Genomic DNA, 19,168 nt, shown 5'->3' with positions numbered 1-19,168 from the left:
TAAGTTAGGCTACATAATCACATAACTGAATGTTAAGTATATTGTAATTTGCTTAGCCAGTATTATAAATTAAACTCAGGCCCTGAATTTCATTTAAACAGTTTTGGTGGAAAACATTCAGGTACAGAAATGCTGCAGAAATGGAATAAACTGTAAATTAAACAGATTAATTCTTAAAATTAAAAGTTACAAAAATTATTCAGTCAAGAGCAGTGAGTGATCTTGTCTTTTGTTAACATTAACACTGTTAACATTAACATTTGGTATGAAAGGGATTGCAGCTTTTATACCTGCTGTCTGTGTTAAAGAACAAAAAAGAAAATCACTCTGCTCTTGACTAAACTTTTTCGTATTTAATATGGAATATATAAATATAATCTATATATATGACTTTATACATCGTAGTATTTTGTTCCTGAACCGTAGAAGCTACTGTTAGTTTTAGGCTAGCCTGCCTGAAAAAGTTAAAACGCAGTTTCTTTCATTTGTATCCTTGTGCTATTGCATTGCTAGTAACTTGTTCATTTATTACTGACCGTTTAATTATCTTTATGGAACATTATTTATTAAAATGCAAGGTTATTTGAGTCAGAAACAATGAAAATTAACTTTTTCTGGAGGTGTTTGCAATGCGGCTTCATGCGCGCAGCTCTTTGGATGTGACCGTGACCGCCCAGAAAACTAGTTTGGAGCGGGCAAGTACCGAATGGTTTGAAAAGACGTGCAAATGATAAACTTGTGATGATGCAACACTGACCCGATTAGGCAAGTGGCAGTCCTGTCAGCTGAGCCAAAGTCTTGTATGGCAGTGTGCAGCAGCTCTCTTAGTGCAGACGAGATGCGCTGATGTGAGGCAATTGAGAGCGAAAAGACGCGGTACAGCTGAACCACACACGCTGTTTTCAAATGATTGACTTGATCTGATATTCTGTGAATTTTTTTTCTAACCTAAATTGTATATTAAATACATGTTTGCGGGAATTTTCCAAACGTGCGAAACCTGCGGGAATGAGTAAAACCCAAACGCGCAATCCCGCACCGAGATTCAGGACGTGATTAAACCTTCTATTATATAGAGATTTGTCAAATACATTTCCACGACTTTTCCAAAGCTTTCTGGAGTTTTCATGACCGCACGAACCCTGTAAATGGCTCTTTTTATTTTTTTTAAATAGTTGAGAATTTCTGCTCCACTTTGTGTGGAGGTAGTGAGACAGGACAAAGTCCCTGTAAGATTTTCGGGTATTCTATAGTCTTTGGACTGGAGAGAGAGCTCAACTCTTCAGATTAATTTAGTGGAACATTAATATAATCCGCTGTTACGAATTGAGGCGTGAACATGTGAGAATGTATCATTATCTTTGTAAATGTGCGCTCTTTTGGGCTAAAGGCTTAATTGAACTGTTTAAAGTAGCCATGTGATCACAAATTATTCGGCGCAGCGCAGATGTGATTTTAATACGCGTGTCCTTTTTCTGTGAAAACAAATTCCAGTTTATGCTGTTTGATTATGGGTTCGTAGTTGGAAGCTGTTAGCCCCGACTGACCCGTGTGCGCGGTTGAAATGCGGCTGATAATTTCTGACTGGCACATAACTGAACAAATGTAAACGGGTTAAGGCGGGGCCCCAGCCCGTTTAAGCCCAATGGAAAGTCTGGCCATGGTAGTGAGGCATTCAGTGATCTGCTTTTTCTATCATGTGTTTGTATAACAGAAAAGCCAGGAGTGTGTCCAATCAGTAACATAGGAGCGTGTGTTGAGTTGTGTTCCCAAGACGGTAACTGTCCAAAAGATGAGAAATGCTGCAGCAATGGATGTGGACATCAGTGTATGCCTCCATATAAAGGTATTTATATTGTTATATTAATGTGAATTCAATTAGTTCTTAACATTTTAAAATGCAGTGAGGGTTCAGTGATCTGTTTTCTCGATCATGTGTTGTATAACAGAAAAGCCAGGAGTGTGTCCAAGCAGTAACATAGGAGCGTGTGTTGAGTTGTGTTCCCAAGACAGTAACTGTCCAAATGATGAGAAATGCTGCAGCAATGGATGTGGACATCAGTGTACGGCTGTATCTAAAGGTATGTTATACTAATTCATTGGTCAGCTTTTTTCCCCCTGTTACAGTGATTTGAGTCATTCAGTGATCTGGTTTCCCTGTTGTGTTTGTATAATAGAAAAGCCAGGAGTGTGTCCAAAACCCAATCCTGAAGATGATATGATGGGACCGTGTATTGCGTTCTGTTCCCAAGATGGTAACTGTCTGAATGATGAGAAATGCTGCAGCAAGAGATGTGGACTTTATTGTATGTCTCCATATAAAGGTATTTATATTGTTATATTAATGTGAATTAAATTAGTTCTTAACATTTTTAAATGCAGTGAGGCTTTCAGTGATCTGCTTTTTCTATCATGTGTTTGTATAACAGAAAAGCCAGGAGTGTGTCCAAACAGTAAGTTTGGAATAGGAGTGTGTGCTGATATGTGTTCCCAAGATGGTGAGTGTCCGAATGATGAGAAATGCTGCAGCAATGGATGTGGACATCAGTGTACGGCTGTATCTAAAGGTATGTTATACTAATTCATTGGTCAGCTTTTTTTTCCCTTATTACAGTGATTGAGTCATTCAGTGATCTGGTTTCTCTGTTGTGTTTGTATAACAGTAAAGCCAGGAGTGTGTCCAAAGAGATTCCCTGGAGTAGGATTGTGTAAAGGGTTGTGTGTCAATGACATTGACTGTCCGAAAGATCAAAAATGCTGCAGCACTAAATGTGGACGTGAATGTACACCTCCATTTTTAAAGGTATTTGTTATATTGATGCTTAGGTCCCCAACACCGTTTGAGTTATCATTTTCAACGGCAAAGTAACTGAATTTGGCCCATAGCACCATTTTCAAGCACATGGCTTTTCAGAATAATTAATACTATTTGAAATATCACAAAACACTGAAAGCATGAACAAGTTTTACTTTTAGAGCAAATTTAATTTATTTTTAACTTTTTTTTTTTTTTTTTAAATGCAGTGAGGCATTCTGTGATCTGCTTTCTCTATCATGTGTTTGTGTAACAGAAAAGCCAGGAGTGTGTCCAAACAGTAAGTTTGGAATAGGAGTGTGTGCTGATATGTGTTCCCAAGATGGTGAGTGTCCAAATGATGAGAAGTGCTGCAGCAATGGATGTAGCCATCAGTGTATGGCTGTATCTAAAGGTATGTTATACTAATTCATTGGTCAGCTTTTTTTTCCCTTATTACAGTGATTGAGTCATTCAGTGATCTGGTTTCTCTGTTGTGTTTGTATAACAGTAAAGCCAGGAGTGTGTCCAAAGAGATTCCCTGGAGTAGGATTGTGTAAAGGGTTGTGTGTCAATGACATTGACTGTCCAAAAGATGAAAAATGCTGCAGCACTAAATGTGGACGTGAATGTACACCTCCATTTAAAGGTATTTATATTGATGCTTCGGTCCCCAACACACACCGTTTTTGAGTTATAATTTTCAACGGCAAAGTAACTGAATTTGGCCCATAGCACCATTTTCAAGCACATGGCTTTTCAGAATAATTAATACTATTTGAAATATCACAAAACACTGAAAGCATGAACAAGTTTTACTTTTAGAGCAAGTTGTGTGTTTGAGTTTGAATGCATCTAAATGAACAGACTAATTCTGACTATCTGTATCCATGCAGTGATGCCTGATCTATGTCTCAAACCAAATGTGTGCTGATAACTCTTCCCATGATGATCAGTATGCTGCCAGACAGAAGTGTTGCCCAACCACCTGTGCATGCAGCTAACCATGCCAGTTTAACCATCGGGAAAAATTTCTTTTTTTTTTTTTTTTTTTTCCTCCTCTTCCTCTTTGCTATACTTGATCTTTTAAATTCATTAAATAAATCTCATAGCTTAGTGAAACGACGGTGTGTGTGTATATATATATGAATGTTGTTGGGGTGAAGTACAAATCTACCAGAAATTAAACCAAGATTGCAGGGTAACCCTAATGCGAGAGAAATGTAGTATTTGTGTAAACTGGTTTAATAGTTTTGAAAACTCAGTATTTAGCGAGTCAATATGCCTCTAAAAACTCCAGATTTGATCTTTTTTTTTTATCTAGTCCTGATGACTAATGTACTTGGTTTTTGTAATTTTTTTTTAAAATATGATTTAAAGACTAAAATGTAGTTTATAGTTTTATAAAACTGTTTTTGTGGAAACCTACCCTGCTCACACAGTATAAAGTATATTTGTGTAGGTCTTAAAGTTTTTTGTTTTTTTTTATAAAACGAGCAAGTAGTAGGCAGGTCACTAAACGGGTAATAGATAAACCCTGTAGAACACTTAAAACCCAATGGGCGCGCTTCAGGAGCAGCAGGACATTGTGTCACAGGTTTTCGTGACACATGCCACTGAAAACCGGAACTGTGCGTCAGATGTCATTTCTCTTAATGTTAAAATTGCTCCTCCGTCTTTGCCTCTGTCATTTTCATTTCGTCTTTCCTTTTAGGCCTGATAAAGTAGCTTGCATTTACAAGTCTGTGGGAAACAGTCAACAAACAAAAAGCATGCTTCAGAACTGTTTTGAGAAGGTGCTTAAGTTTTGATCCACGTATTATTACTATGAATTAGGCTACTACTATTATCATCTTGTGCCCTGCAATAATCATTTACTCAAACTCTCTTTTATGAGATAAAGGGGAAAAAAAATAAAAAATCGGGCAAAAAATCAGCATCATATATCGGCCATCGGTTGCCCTGATTTCTAAATATCTGCATCGGCCAGAGAAAAACCCTTGTCAGTCAACCTCTATTGCTGACTCTTAAATTAATTTTTGCACTTGTTATTAAAAGGTTCATATGATGTGATTTAAATTTTTCCTTTCTCTTTGGAGTGTTACAAGCTCTTGGTGCATAAAGAAGATCTGTAAAGTTGCAAAGACTAAAGTCTCAAATCCAAAGAGAGATTCTTTATAAAAGTTAAGAGTCAACCACACCTACCTAAAACGGTTCGTTCTAACACGCCCCCACATATCTATGTCACTATGTGGGAAGATTTGCATAATGCCGCCCAAATGTTCACGCAAAGAAAGAAGGCGTAACTTTTATTCTGGCTGTAGTATTGTTGCTGCCGCCATGTTGTGAATGCGCTGTGTGATTCGTTGTGAACGCGAAACTACTTTGTTTGGCCTTCCAAAAGAGGACGATATCTGCTTCGTCATGCCTAGAGCTGATCCGTGCTTGTTGCTGAGGAAATACAACAACTTTGCGCTGTGGATTGCCGGATTGGTTTTCACCGTGGACGAAGCGGAGTCCAGCCTGGAGTTGCCGCAAGCCTCCTTCGTCGAATGCTCACTCGAATGCTCCTCTGCTCACTCAGCCTGCCGGCCATTCCTCACTTTATCCCCCGGCCTCTGCTCACTCAAGGCCGCCGTGTGTGACGCTGTTTCATTGTGAAAGCGAAAATACTTAGTTTGGCCTTCCAAAAATGGACACGACTAGAAATCAGTGGTTAAGTTGTATTTACAACACTGTTCCAGAACACTTCAACCCAAATACTCAGATGTGTGCAGCACATTTTATGGAGGACTGTTCCTGGTAGAGTAGACTACAATTCAGGCTGTTCTGACTCAAAGACTGTAAGTATGTTTTTTATATTTAGAGTTTTTATATTTTATATATTTAAAGCAAGTTTTTTGGGCAGTGTAGAGTAGGGCTTGTTGTTTGTCATTTCTCCGATCACAAATGCAGACATGGTTTTATGTTTACGCAGCGCGATGCAACGCAACGAGTAAAAAGACAGTACAAGTCATTATAATCCATTATTATGTCCCCACTGGATGCAAGGAATGCCTCGTTTATAATGGGTTTTCATGTTTTTGAATCATAGCTCCGGCCGGACAGCGCATCACACAGTATGGTGAGGGGCGTAACATTTCCGTCACACGCTTGAGAAATTCGGCCAATCACAACGCTCTGGATAGCTGGCCAATCACAGCACACCTCGCTTTTCAGGCCGATGAGCTTTGTAAAAATCAACGCGTTTCAGAAAAGCGGGGCATAGAGGAGAAACAATAATGTACAGCATGTGGAAAATAATGTGTTTTTTTAACCTTAAACCGCACAAACACATTTCATTACACCAAATACACAAAATCCTGTTCTTTTTAGCAGCATCATATTACCCCTTTAATGTATTTTGAATGCAAAGGGCACGTTCTTTTTTCAAAAAATTAATGTTTATTTGTTATGCATGCTGTGTATGTTTATTAAAAACAAGTTTTGTAATAACCATTTGTTCCGGTCCGGACCTTTGACACTGATGAAAATTCAGATTTGGACCTTTGAATGTTGACTTTGAGACCCCCTGGTGTAGACTGTTTGTGAAGCTGTTTCAAACATAAAGCTTACATGACCGATGTGATTGTAATTTCAAAGGTTTAATAGACATAGCGGAATTGTCATTTAGGAATAAGATCACACGTGTTTGAATCGAGATTGCGATCTTTTAATTATTAATTGTGCATACATGAGCCTATAGACTATGTATATTTGTTATATAATAGGCTACCTCAAAAGTAACCCGGGGCCCAGGCCCAGGCCTCCTCTGCAACCCATGTATGTATATAGGTAGAGATGCAATGGTTCAGGTTTTGCATGGTTCATTACATATTGCGGTTTTAGGGTCACGATTTCAGTACGGTTCGGTTTGGGGGTGCATGGGGCCAAGTGAATATACACTATTATTTGGTAACAAACACTTGAACAGTTTGCCTTACCTTCAGAAAAGCTTTTTTAAAAATCATTAAATAAACATTTTTACTAAGCAGTTTTTTGCTCTACATTGAGTGCCAAAAACAACTGTTATAAACAGTGCTTTTAACATAAAAAGGAAGCAGAAGAACAAGGTAAATTCCCAAATTATAGATAAATAGAAACAAAGAAAAAAAAATAAACTGGTCAGAGGTAGAATGTTCTATAGGAACACATTCAGTGTTCTGAACATAGTTCACATGTTACTGTCATTTTTTCTGAAAATACAAGGGACTATTTAATATAATCTCATTATAGTTAATGTCCTTCAGAGAAATAAAATTTAAAGTCCAATTTGCTTTCTTGATGTTTAATTGCATAATATGAGTCACTTTGGAATATAAGCCACAGCACATTGCAGATGATAAAAAAATGCAACTTATATTTCAGAAAATATGTTACAAGATGTATGTGTAACAAGTGGTTCCCCGCATTATTACAACAAAACGTCTTGTGATTACAGTACTGAGCCGCTGCAATGGAGCAGCTCTAATGTGTACTGTGCTATTAAAATATAGATGAAATACGATAGAGCAATAAAATGATCTGTGAAAGTAACAAAAGCTTGTACGTTACCTTTTAATGGGCATGATTAAAGTCTGCGTGAACCAGAAGTTGCTGCTAACATTATTTCAGTATTGTGACGTATTTCCAACTGAAAAACAATATTGAATAGAGGGAGGGTTTTATTTTAGCACTCCTCCTCTCTGTCTCTTACTTAAGGATAGCAAAATAACGACTGGAGGGGCGTGGTTAAGGATATTGTGCCCAAGCTGTCAAACTAACGTCATGTGGACTTAGTGTGGTAAGTGTGAAAATAACTGAAGGAAATATCTATTTGCTAAATGAAGCCATCTAACATGATTAATAGTCTTTGGTTTCTGTACCCATTTTTTTTTTCTTTTTTTTTCCAAATGCAATGAAATAACAGGTATTGGCATTGGCAAGTACCGGTACCGGACTTAGTGTTAAAACTGACATCGGTGCATCCCTTATATACATATTATAATATAACTCTAAATACAGATAATTAGTACAATATTTAATTAATCAACTTCATGCATGGAGCCTTTACAAAAAAAAGAGGGGATGGTATAAACAATATCTTACTGCTAAGTTTAATAATAATTTGCTTTGACTTCAATACAGTGACAGTAAAAAACAATTATCTAATTTTATAAACAATGACTATATACTCTATATAAATAATGTGATGATGTGAATTAATAAATGGTTATCCATATAATCAATGTTCAGCCTCTAGATTAGATCAGCAAATCAAGCCACTTAATTAATTCCATTGACATGTAGCCAAATCAACAGATGAGATCACATTTTCTCTTTCCTTTCCTTGCCATAACAAATGTGCTTTATAAACACAGTTACAACAACCAATAAAAAAAAAGAAGAACAAAAGACAAAGAATGAAAATCAGGGATCAAGAGACCAACTAAAGTGGATGATAACCATAATGATGACTTCATCTAAACCTCTGTTAATTCTCAATTAATTATCTGTTAATTTGTAATAAGTAAAGGTGGTAATTCGGAACCCCTTAACTGTCACTGTCCCACCTGTGGGATGCTTGGCGCTCTTTTTCTTGTTGTCCTTTTTCTCTATCAAATATTTTAGTAAACATCATACATTATATATCATTTGAAATCTTAGAAGCCCAAGATTCATGCTGTAAAAAACATTTTGAAATCGGACATTGCGTTACCATGGAAATTATACTTTAAAATATTTTGGCGTTCTCCTCCCCCTTAGTGGGCGGTGTCAAGTGTCATATTACAAAATGCATTATGGTCTTTTAGAATCAAACCTTTTTATAATCTTGACAAAAAACATATCATTGGAAAGTTCTGAGCCTCAGGATTCCATATTTGGTGGTATTTTGAGATAGAAGTAATATTGACAGAGAAATGTAGACATTTGTGACAGAAAAATGCATTTAAATAATTCAATGGAGTTTGGATGGCACCCGGGGGCTGTTTGTGGTATAACGCCCTAAATAAATCTCACAGGAACCTCAATTTTTTTTCATTTCAACTTCAAATTTGGAACATAACTTATTTAGACATAAGGCTTTAATTTTTATACCAATTTTAGAGTAAAACCTGTTATGTAAAATATTTATTATATATAAAATAAAATGTATATAGTGTATTTTATTTACAGTAAATTTAATCTATAACTTTTTGATACTTAAATTTTTTGAAAAAAATTCCACTTTTGCAATAATCTGAAATCTCAAAAAGAGACCAACCTTAGGTCTGTATTCCAAAGTGTTCATAAATTACAACAATTTAAGTTTGGATAGTGACTTTCATGCCTATTTTAAAAAATGGGGGGTGACAGTTAACAAGTTACTAGTAACTTAGGTACTATAATAATAATACTTTTGCAGTAACTAGTACTGTAGCTAATTACTAATAAGATTTCAGTAATAATATTGCAGTTACCATCCATAAAACAGCTTAGTTACTTGGTTACTTTTGATGCCTCAACCCAGCAGATTTAAAATCCAACAATCAAATCATTTCTAGATTTATTTTCATAATTTTCACGACTCGCACATGCATGTGATGTCCCCAGTGCAGCAGGTAAGCTTGGAATATGGAAAAGCTGACATTCAGCAGACAGAAAATGCATTAAATGGAAAAAAAATATGATCTGAACACTGTTGTGTAAGTTGTGGCTAGTGCTGGGCGGTATACCGGTTCATACCGAATACTGGTGTTTATTTTTGTTATGATATGAATTTTTAAAATACCGCAATACTGGTGTATGTCGCTTAAACAACTGACCGCCACAAATATCCACCGACCCCTGCCATCAGCTCCCGTGTCTTACACACACACACACACACACACACACACACACACACACACGAGCGTGACTTTAACACTAGATTTAGCAACTTTCAGACCCTTTTAGCGGCTTTTCCCCCATAGAATAGTCATACTGTGTAGATGCATGTTGATTTTATCAGACGATGTCGCGATTATAAATGAGAGTGGCTCCTGGTTAACATGTATTAAAAGGGGTCGTGTTTCACTATTTAGTGTGGTATTTTTTGACAATATTCACTCATCATGACAGTAAAATAGGGCATTCTAAGTCAATATACTGCAGTATTTCCTCTCTCAATCAGTAGAAAATATGGTTAACACCCGGTCATGCATGAAAAAAAAATACCGTCATGTGCCGTGAAACCGGTATAATTTTGAAAAATACTGTGATTTACATTTTTGGTCATACCACCCAGCACTAGTTGTGGCTGTACTTTACTCTGGCATTACATCCCACCCACATCCCTCTGATCAGCATGTGGTACATTATATTACTATAATTAAAAATATTTTTGGAAAATTAAAGTTTCTTACAAACTTATGTGATTTGATCAAATACATAATGAAATATAATCGTATATGGGTAACGGAGAAATTACAATTAGCTTCAAGCTACACATGACAATTAATGAGATTAATACAACACTTCTACTTGAATGTCACTATCAATCACTATTGAGTGGTTGTAATAACTTCTGACTGCGATCCCATGTGGATTTTGGTCAAATGAGGCAGAAATATGTTGTTAGTAACATTCTAGAAGAATTTTATGTGGAAGATACACAGTTACAACTTCTGTGGGGCGTGAAGAAAAGGTAATATTACTAGTAGTGTAACTAATTACTGTTGCCAGAAAGTAATAATTAAAGTAACAATATTACTTTTGAAAGGAGTAACTAGTAATGAGCAATATATTACATTCTTTGTAGCCCAACACTGACTATGACATCTTGAGAGAAAAACTGAAGGATCATGTGTGTTCATTCAAAGAAAGGTTTTCCTATTAATTAATTAGCAAAGAAAAGTCCTTCCCTTGTGGATTTTCCTTATGGGCAAGGAAGGGATTTTCTTCACCTAAATTCCAGGAAGTCGTAAACGTATCGGGTGTCAGCATTGCTATGGACTAGGGGCCTGTTCAGCTTCCTGGGGTGTTACAGAGTATTTGTTAAATCTAGCTAACAAAATATATATTGTGTGTTTGAGTGGTCCAGACGCTACAAATGTGTTCTTGAGTTTTTTCAGTTGGTGGCACTAATGCACCTAAAGCTGGTCTGCCAACCTCCAATAAACAGAAAAGATGAAGAAGAAGAAGACAACCCCATCGCCCAGTGTTGCCAAGTCCACGGTTTCCCAGTGAAATTGGGCTACTTTAACACTGTTGTTTTTCATGTCCACGGTTTGAAGCAGGGGAATTGTAGCAGGGGAACTCCTCGAAAGGCTATTGGGATAGTTTTGGGCTAGTTTTGAGTAGCGATTGGGCGGGTTTTCTTGTGAAAACCTGGCAACCCTGCACCATTGTGTTGAGTCTCAGTGTTGAGTCAGCGTTGAGGTAAGTTGAGCTATTAACTCGCTGTGCTTTGTATATTTACAGTCATAAAAATAAAAACAATTTATTTAAGTCATATTTGTTTTAGTTCATTTATGCATTATTTTATTTGAGCAATGGGGGAACAGCCACTTTTTGGTTGTTAAAAAAAGGTGCGCTCATTCAAAACAGTTGTGTTCGATCCTTCGCTGGCTGTGCTGATTTAAATCTGGCGGTTCTTTAGTGTTTGTGTCACAAGTTCAGTGACGCAGGTAGTGACGATTCTCTCCGGCCAATCCGTGATCAGCAGAGTTTACACATCACGTTTTGGTTACGGTACGGTTCACTTGGAACCCCAACCGAGGTGGTACTAAAAAAAGTACCAGGTACCAGGTACTGTGCCCAGTGGAAAACCCCCCAAAAGTGAACCGTACCGATCCGTACCGTGCCGTACCATGCAGTGGAAAAGCGCCAAAAATCACACAGAATGAAGTTTTTTGAAAATCTAAAAATGCAGAAAGTTTCCTGTGAGGGGTAGGATATGAATAGAATATGTGGTCTGTACAGTAGAAAAACCATTACGCCTATGGAGAGTCCCCACAAGGATAGTAAACCAGACATGAGTGTGTGTGTGTGAGGAGGTATGCAGGGGAGTAATCAAGTTATTCTACGATTATGATCATAAGTTTACTGCAGGAGAGTAAAATGTGTACATTGTGTAAGGTCCACGCACTTGGCCCAATGAAGGTATCCAGTGGTGGATGAAGGTTTCTTGCGTGTTCGGTCTTTTCAGCGCGCAAAGTTATTCAATTTAGGTTTAACTCAAATCTGACTCCATTTTATTATCTAATCTGACTCCATTTTAGTATGACCTCGAATTTAGATTGAAAGGCAAATTGGTTGTTTGTCGGTCTCTAATTATTATTATTACTCTTCTGACATTTGATTATTCTAGTTAACTCTTTACTTTATATTTACTCGTTCATTAGGAATCTATGTCGCTCAGGGTGCCTCACGGCGGCCGCTCGACGTGGGCCCCACGATCACAAACTCGCCAGTCTGATCATTAGCCAGAGGTTATGACTAATACTATTTAATAGGTCGCCCATGCTTACCATTCTTTAAATAGTAGTTCTGTTTAGCCCCCTACAGTTACCCATGTACAACTTAGTTAAAGCTCAAAACAATAATCAGCGGTTATGCTAGAACCCTTTGTCTAGCCCCCGATAGTTAATATAACTATGTACAACTTAATTAAAGTTGAGACAATAACCAGCGGTTATGACCAGTACTATGACTAGTCCCCCATAGTTAACACAACTGAGTACAACTTAACTAAAGTCAAGCAGTTAGTCAGAAATCTATAATCTCACCTGATGTGCGCCATGCTCCATCTAACCTGAGATCTAGTATGCACTTAACCCTGGACGCAGATTTGCGGAAACATGCGCCTTCACTTAATCTACTTGAGAAAATAATTTCAGAGTAAGTCAGAATAAATCAAATGTAACAATTTATTATCAGTCAGGTAAATATGTATTATGCAAATTATCTACAGCCAATTCAAAGATATCAAATCAATACAAGACATCAAAATCTCAAAGACGAATCTAAGAGTAAGATGCATACCTGACTTTTAGGAAAATACATAGTATGAAGTGTGTGGACACACTTCATACTACGGGCTTTCTGACTACAGAATTACCCTGACCCTTTTGCTGCAATCCTTTAAATACAAAACCAAGATAAAACATCCCCCAAATGGAGGCATGTACAAACAATTGGAATTTGCATTAACCCAGGTCCCAGACCTGGGTGGTTTACACCTCAATGGGAACAGAAGGTAATTTACATGGAAGACCCTGGGAGAGGGCACTCCCATTACAGTAAGCAAAATATCTCTTAACTCTTAGGATCTGTATTATCCTTTAGTCTACTTTTGTAAGATTAAGACCCATTGTACCACTCGCCCTGAGACTATTCAAATGATACCAAACATGACTGTAAATCTTATTTGCATTCATATAAAACATTATATTCTACCATTGACCATTCTGACTGAGCTGGGTGAAGAGAAGGATGGGTGAGGGGAAGGAAGGGGATGAGGAGGAACCAATGCATATGTGAGAGACGTTTTCCTGCATTTTCTCTCAGTGAGATGTGGAAACAGATGTCTGTATGTTAATGCACTGTGTGTGTATTGTCTGTCTCAGAAGATCAAAGTGTCTGAGGTTCTGTAATTCTTACAATTAATTGTATGGGGGTAGAAGGAGTTTGTATGAAATGGATTGAACACGCCTTGAGGAAAGACTATATAAAGAGTGTGCAGAGTCAGACACAGACTCGACAGATTCTCTGCAGAGTCTCTTGGCTTCATTGTGGACAGACAGGAGGCCTCAATTTATGTTAGGATAAAGGAAGAGGCCCCATACACAGCTTTATCGAATGGTGCAGCTATACCATAACATGTATGTCAGCACATTCCATTCTAAGGGTTAGGGTTCATATATTTTTCTATATATCTATATAGATATCTACCTAAATGTTAGGGGTGTTATATGTATGAGTGATTGAAGTGATATGTGAGTGTGTGTAGGGTGTGTAGAGTAAAATTGAGTAAAATTAGTAAATGTGTCATTTAGTATAAAACCAAATAAATTTTAAAAAATGATTTTTTTTTTTATTTCTGCAGATCTGCTCCTCCTGCCACTCAGTAGTTCACTTTGAATTAAGCTTCTCCCATGGCAATTCACCAATAAATTCTGGAATATTCCCACTGGTCTGTGAGTGAAGAAGGTAGAGTTTGTGAAAGAACATTTGGATCACTTTACCCAATTCATGGAAGTTTCCATATAACTAATTTATTTTAAAACAGTTGTATAGCTGTTGTCTACTTTCTGCTATGACTTTAGGGTTGACCTTTATGTCTTTTCCTTCACATTTCTATCTTTTTTTTTACTGAAAAAAAACCTTTTAACTTTCATTTTAGGCCTGATGGAGAAAGAGGAGAGTTAATATCTGAATGACATGGAGAAACATCATGTCCAAACTAGAGACATATTTGAGTTACTCACTGAAAAGAAGGGCCAAAAATATTTGACATGCCCTCAGTGTGGAAAGACCTTTATTACAGCTTACAAATTGAAACCGCACCAGAGTTTTCATGCTGTGACAGGTGGTCAGGACCTCTGAAAATGTATGATGTAGGTATGTAGGATCCACACTGGAGAAAAACCGCACACGTGATCAGTGAAGAGAAAAGTTTTGCCTATGCAAACACTCAAATTACATTATTTAACTCAATACTCAATGATCAATGCTGTAAGCAATTTCTTAGGGCAGAATCTCTGAAGAACCACCTGAAAGTTCATACAAAGGAGATGCCTCACGTGTTCTCTGTGTGGAAAGGGGTTTTCACTGATAGATTATTTAAAATTATACCAGAAAAGACACAGTGGAGTGATGGATCATATGTGCTTTGATTGTGAGAAGGCCTTTATTACAGCTGATAAACTGAAAGAGCACCTAAGAATTCACACTGGAGAGAAACCTTACAAGTGTTCACACTGTGACAAGAGATTCAGTCGGTCAGTAAAATCATGAGAGGATCCCCACTGGAGAAAAACCTTACAAGTTTTTAACGCACTTACAAGTGATAAGTGACATATGCTCTGCATTTATCCCATCCTTAGTGCACACACACGGAGCAGTGGGCAGCCATTTTTATGCTGTGGCACCCAGGGAGCAGTTGGGGCTTCGGTGCCTTGCTCAAGGGCACCTCACCTCAGTCGTGGTATTGAAGGTGGGAGAGAGCGCTGTACATTCACCCCCCCCCCCACCTACAAACCCTGCCAGTACGGGGCCATTAACGAGATGCAAACCCACAACCTTTGGGTTACGAGTCCGACTCTCTAACCATTAGGCCACGACTTCCCCACACTGTGACAAGAGATTCCGTCGTCTAGAAGCTCTGAAAATCCACGAGAGGATCCACACTGGAGAAAAACTGCACACGTGTAATCAGTGTGGAAAGAGTTTCGCACATGCAAAGACTCTTAAATCACATCTGTGTTCTCATTCTGGAGAAAGACCATTTTACTGTGATATGTGCGGTATAACTTTTTTTTACGGCAAATGTGCTGAGAGACCACCTGAAAATTCATACACAGGCGAAGCCTCACATGTGCTCTTTGTGTGGAAAGAGTTTTAGTCAGCGAGGTGCTTTTAAAATGCACCAGAAAAGACACAGTGGTGTGAAGGAACATGTGATCATGTGTGCATTGATTGTGGGAAGACTTTTGTTAGAGATGCTGAACTGAAACTGCACCAGAGAACTCACACTGGAGAAAAACCTTATAAGTGTTCACATTGTGACAAGAGCTTCAGTCGGTCAGAAACCCTGAAAATGCATGAGAGGATCCACACTGGAGAGAAGCCTTATCACTGCCCTCCATGTGGGAAGAGTTTCACTTGTTCACGTTCTCTACTATGCCATCTAAAAAACACATGTTTGGTATATGGTAGCATATATTATCAACTAGAAGTTGTTCCCTCAATAGGATCTCATGGCCACGACATATTATCACATTCCCACGAATTAATATCTCGTGACCACGACAAAACTAAACCAAAAAGACTCAAGCTTCATTTTTTAAAAAGACTTACAGTTACAGTCATTTCTTAATTTATGCCAGGAGTTATGCAAATGAAAAACGAAGTCGAGATCGATATGAAGCTTGAGTCGTAGACCTTTTTAATGATGTAAGTTAGTTTATGAAGTTAATTGCATCTTTTAACATTAAAACTAGCAGTAACTCTGAACTCATGTAAACAAAGAACACTTCTGTGTGCTGGCGTCCTCCCACAGGTTAAGAGATTTTAAACAAACACATTTAGTTAACCAAATGAAACAATACATGTTTTAATGCTATAAAAGTGTGCACATTGTGAGAAGTAAACAGCAGATGTTCATGTTAACAACTTCTTTAACTTGAGCAAACACTGCTAATACACATATACATTTGTTAATAAAGTTAATAAAACGAAAACATGCATGTTTTAATGCTAGAGAATAAACGGAAACGATCCACCCGCATGCCTCTGCTCAACGATGGTGTCTGGATCAATGAGCTCAATGCTTGCTGGGCATCGACTCTACCGTGCGACTCCACCGGGCAGGGACACCGGCAAAGGATAAGTATTGCTTTTTATTTCTCCTCTTTCCTATTACTTGTTTCACTTCTGTTTCAGTTTTTTTTAACCATTTCTTACTATGTGTTAGGATAACTGATAAACAAGAAGTCGTGGTCTAATGGTTAGAGAGTTGGACTCGTAACCCAAAGGTTGTGGGTTTGAATCTCGTACCGGCAGGGATTGTAGGTGGGTGGGAGTGAATGTACAGTGCTCTCTTCCACCTTCAATACCACGACTGAGGTGCCCTTGAGCAAGGCACCGAACCCCCAACTGCTCCCCGGGCGCCGCAGCATAAATGTGTTCGTTCACTGCTGTGTATTCACAGCACTAATTCCTAGTATGGGTAACCATACTTGGCCACATGTTACCTATGTGTTAGGATAACTGATAAACAAGAAGTCGTGGTCTAATGGTTAGAGAGTTGGACTCGTAACCCAAAGGTTGTGGGTTTGAATCTCGTACCGGCAGGGATTGTAGGTGGGTGGGAGTGAATGTACAGTGCTCTCTTCCACCTTCAATACCACGACTGAGGTGCCCTTGAGCAAGGCACCGAACCCCCAACTGCTCCCCGGGCGCCGCAGCATAAATGTGTTCGTTCACTGCTGTGTATTCACAGCACTAATTCCTAGTATGGGTAACCATACTTGGCCACATGTCACCTCACTTTCACCTAATGTAGTTTGATTTGTATCAGTTATCTATTTTAGTTACAGTAGTAATGTTGTCATTTTATTCGTTTTTTATTATGTCTATATAGGGTTTTTTATTAAGTTTTAGTTTTATTTGAGTTATTTCAGTACTTCAACATACAAAATGGAAATGAAATAATATATATGTATATATATTGAATGTATTTATATATATATATATATATATGTACATGTATATGTGTGTGACTGTACATACACACATGTAGTTGTTTTTTGGTGTTTGGCTTAGTGTTATGTATATATATATATATATAGTATTTATAGAGTTTTAGCTTTTAGTTTTAATTTAATTTTCTTATTTGTAAGTCGCTGAGTTATTTCAGTACTTCAACATACAAAATGGAAATGAAATAATATATATGTATATATATTGAATGTATTTATATATATATATATATATATGTACATGTATATGTGTGTGACTGTACATACACACATGTAGTTGTTTTTTGGTGTTTGGCTTAGTGTTATGTATATATATATATATATAGTATTTATAGAGTTTTAGCTTTTAGTTTTAATTTAATTTTCTTATTTGTAAGTCGCTTTGGATAAAAGCGTCTGCTAAATGACTAAAAGTAAAGTAAAAGATAATTTGCGGTTTTTAGAGCCAAGAAGTCCTCAGCCAATCAGAAAAAAACTATTTCAGTCTGCGAGATGAAGAGATGTAGGCTACATGTGTTTTCTGTTGTAATGACCTTTTAAATCTCTTGTCACAGTGTGAACGCTTGTAAGGTTTTTCTCCAGTGTTAACTCTCTGGTGCTGTTTCAATATGGTAGCCATAGCAAAAGTCTTCCCACAATCAAAGCACATATGATCGTTCACACTGCTGTGTGTTTTCTGGTGTAATTTAAAATGATGTAATTTAAGAGCTCTGCTTGTCTAAAACTCTTTCCACACTGATCACATGGGTACGGTTTCTCTCCAGTATGAATTATCATGTGATACTTAACACCTTGTTTGGATGAGAAACTCTTTTCACACTGAGGGCAGGTGAAAGATTTTTTGGCTCTTGTTTGCAGCGAGCAACTAAAAGATTTATCTTTAGTTTTGACATGATGTTTCTCCTCCGCTTCATTCAGTTCTTCCCTCTTCTCATTCTCTTCCATCAGCGCTGGGTCAGCGCTGCTGATTAGGGCTACACGATTAATCTAATGCGATTGTCATGAGCATTTTGTCAGTAAAGCCGGTTCTGTAATCAGCAGTAAATCTCCATGGCACACCCAATTTATTCCGCAACCGCATTTCCTGGATTTCTTTTGTGGGCATATTTGGAGTTTCCGCGCAAGAGCGTCCTCAGGCCTTTGGATGAAGATTTACTACTGATCACAGAGCTGTGCTTCACTGACAAGATGCGCATGACAATCGTAGCATTTGCCTAATTGCGATTTCATTTCAATTCATCATGCAGCCCTATTGCTGATCATTTCATATAGCTACCAGCTACATCAGCATTAGACATTTAAAATCCTTTTAGCTGAAAATTTACTTTCAGAGAGCAGAAAGTGGTTGAAATAACATAAAATTCAGTTTGATCTGATGTGGATTCTGATTACAGAATTATATTATTTATATGTGATGCAAAAGGCTAGCATTACCATGGTAAACATTAAATACAAGACACTGCATCAAATCATATATCATATTTATTTGGTCACATATTTTATCGGTCAATGAATCTCTGCGCTCAAAGCTCCAGATTGTAGAATTTTGTGGAAAAATTATAGAAATTATCATTCTAAGGACATGTGATATAAACAACTGAAAATGTTCCTTTTTTTTAATGTGCATGTTTTTGAGCAACGCCGACGTCCTACGTCATCCGCCCCGAGCTGCTTCCATTTACAACAGTGAACACAAGCTAGATTAAATTGATAAATTGATTTTACAGCATTGTTAAAGAAAAATCAAAAATAAACACCAACCTTTTTTGTTCTGTATCTTCATGCTTCACTCTGAAGAGTTCTGGATCACTTTTGATATCACTGTAATCTTCAATATAGGCTACTCTATCTTTATCGATTCATGTTCTTCCACATGGTCTGAATTCATGTCTTGCACTTGTAAATAGTGATT

General features: G+C 37.5%; 1 protein-coding gene and 1 long non-coding RNA gene across 22 annotated transcripts in view; both read left to right on the top strand.

The window, feature by feature from the left end:
- LOC107584241 (balbiani ring protein 3-like) overlaps window positions 1–3,852 on the top strand; it is a 58,923-nt gene extending 55,071 nt beyond the window's left edge. For 17 of the 21 annotated variants that reach the window (XM_016270759.1, XM_016270771.1, XM_016270755.1 and 14 more), the window contains 7 exons: window positions 1,715–1,846; window positions 1,950–2,081; window positions 2,178–2,324; window positions 2,430–2,567; window positions 3,072–3,209; window positions 3,306–3,443; window positions 3,691–3,852. In XM_016270759.1, the coding sequence (XP_016126245.1) occupies window positions 1,715–1,846; window positions 1,950–2,081; window positions 2,178–2,324; window positions 2,430–2,567; window positions 3,072–3,209; window positions 3,306–3,443; window positions 3,691–3,728 (863 nt within the window). In that variant the 3' untranslated portion in view covers window positions 3,729–3,852. The remainder of the gene's footprint in view (window positions 1–1,714; window positions 1,847–1,949; window positions 2,082–2,177; window positions 2,325–2,429; window positions 2,568–3,071; window positions 3,210–3,305; window positions 3,444–3,690) is intronic. The other 4 variants (XM_016270767.1, XM_016270760.1, XM_016270766.1 and 1 more) reach the window with 4 other exon arrangements.
- Window positions 3,853–7,408: 3,556 nt separating this feature from the next.
- Window positions 7,409–19,168, top strand: part of LOC107584244 (uncharacterized) — a 14,442-nt gene continuing 2,682 nt past the window's right edge. The window contains exons 1-2 of the long non-coding RNA XR_001609115.1: window positions 7,409–7,494; window positions 11,675–11,680. This is a non-coding gene — a long non-coding RNA (uncharacterized lncRNA). The remainder of the gene's footprint in view (window positions 7,495–11,674; window positions 11,681–19,168) is intronic.

Source organism: Sinocyclocheilus grahami, unplaced genomic scaffold (genome assembly GCF_001515645.1).
Source record: "Sinocyclocheilus grahami isolate Dianchi unplaced genomic scaffold, SAMN03320097.WGS_v1.1 scaffold58.1, whole genome shotgun sequence".
In the NCBI taxonomy this organism is placed as follows: domain Eukaryota; kingdom Metazoa; phylum Chordata; class Actinopteri; order Cypriniformes; family Cyprinidae; genus Sinocyclocheilus; species Sinocyclocheilus grahami.
The sequence above is the reverse complement of the archived record's forward strand: the minus strand, read 5'-3'. Positions and strand labels throughout refer to the sequence as shown.